A 9,154-nucleotide genomic window follows, 5' to 3' on the forward strand; every position below is an offset into this window, starting at 1 on the left:
GCTCCTTTGGCTCAGTGTTAAATTTTGTTCTCCTTAAAAATGTTGTTTTGCTGATTATGCCTCTATGAAGTGCCTTGGGATGTTTTTCTGTGTTAAAGGTGCTATATAAATGTAAGTTGTTGTCGCTGCTGCTATTTTAATGAAGATATTAACTCAAAATGAGCCAACACCTTTATTTAAAGTAGCAGAGAGGAATATCATATGAATACATTAACATGTCTGTGACTAATATTACACAACAGGATTTCAACCCATTTTATTTGCTGTTGTTACGAGTATATTTTAGTAGCATACAGTTACAGAAACAAAACTTATTTTGATGCCTGAGCAACTAAATTAGGATTGTTTCAGTGCCTGTGTGTGAACTGAAATCTTGGGACACAAAGGTGCTACCAATTTAAGGGTTAAATGAAAAAAAAACTTGGCAAAAAATGTAACTGTCTAACATCATAAATAATTGATAACCTGAATGGATTAACATAAATATGGGTAACTGGATTAGGTCAGCATTAACTGGCCAATAGAGGGTGCTCTTATCACATGCTCTGTCAGTGTCCTCTGAAATGCAAGTAAAGGTTCTTAAAGTAGCAGAAATTTTACTGAAAAAATGTTTGGCATTTTTTTCATTACAAATAGGCAATACAATGTACATTGTATTAGGAAAAACCTTCATTACACCACTTGGATGTGGTGTCACTTTGTGGTGCTTTGAAAGCGGCCATAGAGCAAGACGTTAATTGGGATTGTAGTCTGTAGGGACTCTCAGTAGTTTTGTTAATCAACATTAATTATTTAATGATGTTATCATTCATACAAGCATTCATGAAGCAAATTCAAACCATACACATGACTTTCCTTTATAAAATCCCATTATACACTTAATAATTTGCAACGTTATTATGTAATGACTTAACATTTCATACACACATCAGGCAAATCATTAATACATATACAACCTTTAAACCAAGGATTTTGCTCATCGGGCCTGAAGGTTGATCAGCTGTTCAGAACTTGATGTCCTTCTTCTTCTTCTTCTTCTTCTTCTTCTTCTTCTTCTTGCGTGATGTTCAACTGCAGTTTGCATTCCTTGTGTCTGCCGGGTGGTGAAGAGAAGAGAGAGGAGAGAGAGCCTTCTTTTCTCAAAGTCTTCTTTTTATATTGTTTTATACCAATAGGACATAGGATTGGGCAGGCTCATTGTTTTTGTCCAATCTCTCCCTGTTGCTATGCCTCAATCATTAACATACTTCAGTGATTGACAGTTTAGGTTTTGATCATGTGACTGGAGACTGGAGACCCTTTGATGTAGAAAAGACCATGGAGGGCGGCGGGTTCTCAGCGGGGGGTTGACTGGGCGCGTGGGTAACACGCCCAGTGAAATTGGGGTGCTCCGCACGGAATCGCAGGCTAATTAGAGCCACTGACCTGTGCTTCCGGGTTTCGCGCTGGAAAGCTGCGCAGCGGGCGGACATAGGCTATCAGCTGGAGGAGCCCTATTTAAAGGGGCAGTCCTCCACTGACTGATGCTGCAGGAAATAGGAAAAATTACAGCATGGAGCAGCCCAGGGGAAAGGCTGCTCCCAGGTTTAATGATGCCTCACTCCAGGTATTATTGGATGGGGTGAGGAGGAGGACAGAGATCTTCCCCCCGGCGGGAGGAAGCGGCCTGCCTCTGCCACCAAGCAGGCCTGGCTCGAGGTGGCAGAGGAGGTCACCAGCACCACCAACATATTGCGCACCTGCATACAATGCAGGAGGCGCTTCAATCACCTAAGTAGCTCAGCCGAAGTGAGTACACTTACTCATTCCCCTACACTCTGTCTGCCGCATCACCGCCCCCACCCCACATCTCCTTCTGCACTGCCAACACTACTCTGTCACATCATCCCTCACACCCACTCAAAGCTCATCCTCATCTTACCTGCACTTACTCACCTCGCCAGTACTCATCCTACCACTCAACCCAATCCTCATACAATCTCATGGCTCTATCTCATACTCACCCTCTCATGCATCTCTTTCACGGTCAGCCTCACTCAACCTGCCACTACCTGTGCTGCAGCCACAGGGCATGCATCACATATGTGCAGTAGGAAGCATAAGGCAAACGTGTCATGAGCATGAAGGGGATGCACAAGGGTGTTTGAGGGTTTGTCATGGTTTTTACTTACATTTAATTTCTGATCAACTCACATAACATATATTGTCACCACTACTGCCACCTCTTTGCGAATCTTGTCTGGTTTGTGCAATAATGCCCTTTCCTGAGGATCACCATGAAGACCCACAACTGATGCCACCCATTGTGTCACTGCAGAGTGGGTGTAGGTGTATTTGCAGGGCTCTTTTGTGCAGATGACTGAGAGACGTTGGCGATGTTCCTGGTGGCACCCTGGAAGGATGCGAAGGAAAAGTTGTTGAAGGCAGTGGTGACTTTGACAACGACAGGTAAGAAGATGGTGCTCGGGCCAGCTGGGAGCAGCTCGGCATGAAGGAGGCTGCAGATGTCCACGACTACATGTCAAGTGACTCTGAGCCTCCGTGTGCACTGCTGCTCAGAGAGGTCCAGGAAGCTGAGCCTCAGTCTGTGGACCCTGTGGCGAGGGTAGTGCCCTCTGCGAAGCATCTCTCTCTGCGGTTGCCCTTCCTCCTGCTGTGCAGGTGCATGTTTCACAGCACTGTGTTGTGGAGCTCCACGTGTCAGAGGTGGACGGCGAGGCTGGTGATGCCGTCCGTCCTCTGAGGAGGTCATGACTGCAGCTACGGCGGCCCCCATCTGGAAGATGTACATTTGAGGGGGTCCGCAAGGTAGGTAAATGTGTCTGGACCCCGGGGTAAGTGTGCAAGTTGGTGAATTTGATTGTTAGGAGGAGGGTGGTGGAGGCCAAACTTTGTCCAAAGTGACAGAGTGGCCTCCTGCAATGAGTGAGGGTCTCCCCCCACCACCTGTCAAATGGACCTTTGCAGCTGCCACAGGCTGATAGCTGCAACACGTTCATTTGAACTGGGAGTGCTTCCCCCAGTACAGGAAACAGCCCCAGTTGTTTGCAAAATCCCACCCCTCCTAAAATGTCATGTTAATCAGGTCTCTAAACGACCTGAAATACCTTAATGATTACTTTAAGTGGCACCCCGCCGACTTAATCGCCGGCGGGAGTCCGACATGCGGGGGCTGCGCGCGCATGTCAGCGCGTCACTGGGGAACTCGGAAGTGGGCGGGTTGGAGCCGGGCTCCAGACCCGCCCCGGGAATCCCCGATTTTCGCAGCCCCCCCGCCACGAACGTACCCGCTGGGGGGGTGCGAAAATCGAGCCCCTTGTGTTCAAACAATGGGTTGTAAAAGGCTCCTCACATTTCTATACCTAGACATTCTTAATGGTCCTGGCATCTCCCATTTTGATTGCTTCAATGGCGTCAAATCCATTCCTTATACCATTTGACCATATGCTGGGTGCAACACTGTTTGATGTTTTACAAATCCCAGTTCTCTTGAACAGATTACCAGATAGGAACGAGAGGCCCATGCTTGTTTTCACACCTATCATTGCTTTCCTGATCCGAATCCTTTGATGTATGTCCTTGTTGCCTTTTCTTACATTACCCCCTGCTGTGTTGAAAAGCTTGTGCTTCCAAAAGCCTATGTGTTTTGAAAACCTGACTTTAAGCTCAATATTATCTAGCTAATATATTTAATAATCTAGATATCTAACCGCAGTACAATGATTTCGATCCCAAAACTCACACTTCTCCAATGCCATCAGCGTCAGTGAGGGAAAAACAGGATTTGCGAGAACACAGTTTACCAAATTACTGTGTTTGCAGGTTTTCAAATGTCTTTGTTTAAAAGGAGTACAGTTAACCCTTTCCTTCAAATATCTTTTGTTAAAGGGGTTTTGAACCCCACAAGTCCTCAACAAAATTAGTAATCCTGGTTTAAATTAATCTCTTCCTCAGGTCGTTGATGTAAAGAAAAGCTTTGTAAATATGGGCCCAACAAAAGTGGAAATCAGCCTTAAAAAATTGGATCCTGTGACCTGGGCCAAACTTGAACTACAACCTCATAAAGTTGAAGAGAAGGAAGAGAAAGAAAAGAACGAAAAAGATGAGAAAGAAAAAGAAAGGAAATCTTTAGCCCAGGAGAAAGAAGAAATGCATTTGGGAGATGAACCACCACCTCTAGAGGATTATGAGTCAGACGACAGTATAAGACTGTCTGATACCGATGAGGAATTTGATTGAAAACCCTCATTCGATGTTGGACAGAAGTATTCAGAGCTCCACGAGATGATCAGCAAAGGACTTATATTATGCAGTTTCACTTATCTAATATTGTTTATTTGATTATTTTTTGGTGACTATTTGACTTATATTTAAGAACATTCTGGAACTTAGTGTGGACCATCATGTGATAAAGCAAGTAGCTGCAGAACAGAATGTAAAAGACTAAAGATTGAAAATAAATTATCATTCAATGACAGTACTGCCAGAGTTCAGATTGACTGTAAAAGTGCTTTCATTTTACATTTTTACATATTATAGGTGACATTAGAGTAGGAGACATCTCAAACCAACTGTAACCAGGATAGATGTCTCATTAGGTTGACTCCCATAGTAACGGAGAGCAATGAAGGAAATTTCTCACTGTCATGATAGACCCTGCCCCCTGGACATGTGTAGATCCCCACCACATTGCAAGTACCCACTGCTGTGAAGAAAATGGAGGGTGTAGCTAAGGTCTGATGTTACTAACGTCATTATTAAAACCAGAGGGCTGTGCTGTGTCCAGCAGAAAGATGAGATATTATCACTGGAGCTTGTTTTGAGCTTAATTGGGATTGGGAGAGTTTTAGAAACCAGCAAAGGATGACCAAAAAATTGATAAAAAGGGAGAAAATAGAATGAGAGTAAACTAGCAAGAAATATAGGGCGCGATATTAGCACCCGCTATCGGGTGCGTTCCTGGCGGGGGGGCTCCGAAAATCGGGGAATCCCGGAGCGGGTCGAGAGCCCGGCTCCAACCCGCCCACTTCCGGGTTCCCCACAGACGCGCTGACATGCGCGCACAGCCCCTGCATGTGGGACTCCCACAGGCAATTAAAGCCGGCAGGGTGCCACTTGACAGTATTTATGTAGGCATTTCAGGTCGTTAACAGACCTGATTAAGGGAATATTTCAAGAGGGATTTTACAAACAACTGGGACTGTTTCCGGTACCGGGGGAAACACTCCAAGTTGAAATGGACGTGTTGCAGCCATTAGCCTGTGGCAGCTGCAAAGGTCCATTTGACAGGTGGGGAGGGGGGCGGGGGGGAGACCCTCACTCATTGCAGGAGGCCACTGTCACTTTGGACAAAGTTTGGCCTCCACTACCCTCCTCCTAACAATCAAATTCACCAACTTGCACACTTACCCCGGGGTCCAGACACATGTACCTACCTTGCGGACCCCCTCAGATGTACATCTTCCGGATGGGGGCCACCGTAGCTGCAGTCATGACCTCCTCGGAGGGCGAACAGCATCACCAGCCTCGCCGTCCACCTCTGACACGTGGAGCTCCACAACACAGTGCTGTGAAACATCCACCTGCACAGCAGGAGGAAGGGCAACCGCAGAATTCGCAGAGGGCACTACCCTCGCCACAGGGTCCACAGACGGAGGCTCAGCTTCCTGGACCTCTCTGAGCAGCAGTGCACACGGAGGCTCAGAGTCACTTGACATGTAGTCGTGGACATCTGCAGCCTCCTTCATGCCGAGCTGCTCCCAGCTGGCCCGAGCACCATCTTCTTACCTGTCGCTGTCAAAGTCACCACTGCCCTCAACAACTTCTCTCCGCATTCTTCCAGGGTGCCACCGGGGACATCGCTGACATCTCTCAGTCGTCTGCACAAAAGAGCCCTGCAAATACACCTACACACACTCTGCAGTGACACAATGGGTGGCATCAGGTGTGGGTCTTCATGGTGATCCTCAGGAAAGGGCATTATTGCACAAACCAGACAAGATTCGCAAAGAGGTGGCAGTATTGGTGCCAATATAATATGTGATGTGGGTTGGTCAGAAATTAAATATAAGTAAAAACCATGACAAACCCTCAAACACCCTTGTGCATCCCCTTCATGCTCACAACACATTTGCCTTACCCTTCCTACTGCATATATGTGATGCATGCCCTGTGGCTGCAGCACAGGTAGTGGCAGTTTGAGTGAGGCTGACCGTGAAAGAGATGCATGAGAGGGTGAGTATGAGATAGAGCCATGAGATTGTATGAGGATTGGGTTGAGTGGTAGTGGCAGGATGAGTACTGGCGAGGTGAGTAAGTGCAGGTAAGATGAGGATGAGCTTTGAGTGGGTGTGAGGAGTGATGTGACAGAGTAGTGTTGGCAGTGCAGAAGGAGATGTGGGGTGGGGGCGGTTATGTGGCAGACGGAGTGTAGGGGAATGAGTAAGTGTACTCACTTTGGCTGACCTACTTAGGTCATTGCAGCGCCACCTGCACTGTATACAGGTGGGCGATATGTTGGTGGTGCAGGTGACCTCCTCTGCCACCTTGAGCGAGGCCTTCCTGGTGGCAGAGGCAGGCCGCTTCCTCCCGCCCGCCGGGAGGAAGATCACTGTCCTCCCCCTCCTCCTCACCTCATCCAATAATACCTGGAGTGAGACTTCATTAAACTGGGAGCAGCCTTCCCCCTGGGCTGCTCCATGCTGTAATTTTTCCTATTTCCTGCAGCATCAGTCAGTGGAGGACTGCCCCTTTAAATAGAGCTCCTCCAGCTGACAGACCTTACTGCGCATGCGCAGTCCGCCCGACGAGCAGCTCAGCAGTGGGGAACCCGGAAGACCAGGTAAGTGGCTGCAATTAGGCTGCGATCGCACGCGGGGCAGACTGATTTCACCGGGCGCATTACCCACGCGCCCTATCGCCCCCCCCCCCCCCGCCGTGAACCGGCAACCCTCCTAATATCGAGCCTATAAAAGCAGATTGTAAAAGCTTCTACAAGTATGTAAAAAGGAAGAGAGTAGCAAAAGCAAACCTTGGTCCCTTCGAGGCTGAGACAGGAGAAATTATAATGGGGAATAAGGAAATGGCAGAGACATTAAACAAATATTTTGTATCTGTCTTCACAGTAGAAGACACAAAAAGCACACCAAACATAATGGGGAACATAATGAGAGTGAGGAACTTAAAACAATTAATATCAGTAGAGAAAAAGTACTTGACAAACTAATGGGACGAAAAGCCGACAAACCCCCTGGACCTGATGGCCTACATCCTAGGGTTCTAAAAGAGGTGGCTGCAGAGATAATGGATGCATTGGTTGTGATCTTCCAAAATTCCCTAGATTCTAGAACGGTCCCAACAGATTGGAAGGTACCAAATGTTACACCGCTATTCAAGAAAGGAGGGAGAGAGAAAACAGGGAACTACAGGCCAGTTAGCCTGACATCAGTCATTGGGAAAATGCTGGAATCCATTATTGAGGAAGTGGTAACAGGACACTTAGAAAATCATAATATGATTCGGCAGAGTCAACATGGTTTTATGAAATGTTTAACAAATTTATTAGAGATCTTTGAGGATGTGACTAGCAGGGTAGTCAATGGGGAACCAGTGGATGTTGTATTTTTGGATTTTCAAAAGGCACTCGATAAGGTGCTACGTAAAAGGTTGCTATGCAAGATAAGGGCTCATGGGGTTGGGGGTGACATTGGCATGGATAGAGGATTGGTTAACGGACGGAAAACAGAGAGTAGGGATAAACGGGTCATTCTCAGGTTGGCAGACTGTAACTAGTGGGATGTCGCAAGGATCAGTGCTTGGGCCTCAGCTATTTACAATCTATATTAATGATTTAGATGAAGGGACCGAGTGTAATGTATCCAAGTTTGCTGATGATACAAAGGTAGGTGGGAAAGTAAGCTGTAAGAAGGACACAAAGAGTCTGCAAAGGGTAAGTGAGTGGGCAAGAAGGTAGCAGATGGAGTATAATGTGAGGTAGGAAGAATAGGAAAGCAGAATATTTTTTAAATGGTGAGAAACTATTAAATGTTGGTGTTCAGAGAGATTGTTGTGTCCTCGTACAAGAAACACAGAAAGTTAGCATGCAGGTACAGCAAGCAATTAGGAAGGCAAATGGCTTGTTGGTCTTTATTGCAAGGGGGTTGGAATACAAGAGTAAGGAAGTCTTGCGACAATTGTACAGAGCTTTGGTGAGACCACACCTGGAGTACTGTGTACCATTTCGGACTCCTTATCCAAAGAAGGATATACTTGCTTTAGAGGCGATCCAACGAAGGTTCACTAGATTGATTCCTGGGATGTCCTATGAGAAGAGATTGAGTAAAATGAGCCTATATTCTCTGGAGTTTAAAAGAATGAGAGGTGAGCTCATAGAAACATATAAGATGCTGAGGGGGCTTGACAGGGTAAATGCTGAGAGGTTGTTTCCCCTAGCTGGAGAGTCTAGAACTAGGGGGCATAGTCTCAGGATAAGGGGTCGGCTATTTAAGACTGAGATGAGGAGGAATTTCTTCACTCAGAGGGTTGTGAATCTTTGGAATTCTCTACTCAAAAGGGCTGTGGATGATGAGTCATTGAATATGTTCAAGGCTGAGATAGATAGATATTTGGGGTCTAGGGGAATCGAGGGATTTGGTGATCGGGCGGGAAAGTGGAGTTGAGGTCAAAGATCAGCCATGATCTTATTGAATGGTGGAGCAGGCTCGAGTGGCTGTATGGCCTACTCCTGCTCCTAGTTCTTATGTTCTTAATTGGAACAGTGTTTGATTCCAAAGATAAAGAGGTCAGAGTGGGAATGGGAGGGGAAGCTAAAGTGCCAAGTCACAGGGAAGTCAAGGTCACACTTCTGGATAGGACGGAGATGTTCAGCAAAGCGGCCATCTAATCTGCGATTGGTCTCCCAATTGTAGAAGAGACCACACCATGATCAGTGAATACAGTACACCTGATTGGAGGAAGTACAGATGAATTGCTGTCTCACATGGTAGGAGTGTTTGGGGCCCTGGACAGTGGTGTGGGAGAAGGTGAAATTGGTTACAGACAGGGAAATGATGACTTGGTGTTCAATAGTGGGGCTATGGTCCGAGGGAGATAGGGAGTCATCAGAGAGTTGGTGTTCAACTGTAGCCATACAACA

General features: G+C 46.6%; 1 protein-coding gene across 1 annotated transcript in view; it reads left to right on the forward strand.

Moving 5' to 3' along the window:
- Positions 1-4,493, forward strand: part of LOC137333008 (cysteine and histidine-rich domain-containing protein 1-like) — a 29,039-nt gene extending 24,546 nt beyond the window's left edge. The window contains exon 11 of the mRNA XM_067997076.1: positions 3,955-4,493. Within this exon, the coding sequence (XP_067853177.1) occupies positions 3,955-4,239 (285 nt within the window). The 3' untranslated portion in view covers positions 4,240-4,493. The remainder of the gene's footprint in view (positions 1-3,954) is intronic.
- The last annotated feature ends 4,661 nt before the right edge of the window (positions 4,494-9,154 follow it).

This window comes from Heptranchias perlo, chromosome 15 (genome assembly GCF_035084215.1).
Source record: "Heptranchias perlo isolate sHepPer1 chromosome 15, sHepPer1.hap1, whole genome shotgun sequence".
In the NCBI taxonomy this organism is placed as follows: Eukaryota; Metazoa; Chordata; class Chondrichthyes; order Hexanchiformes; family Hexanchidae; genus Heptranchias; species Heptranchias perlo.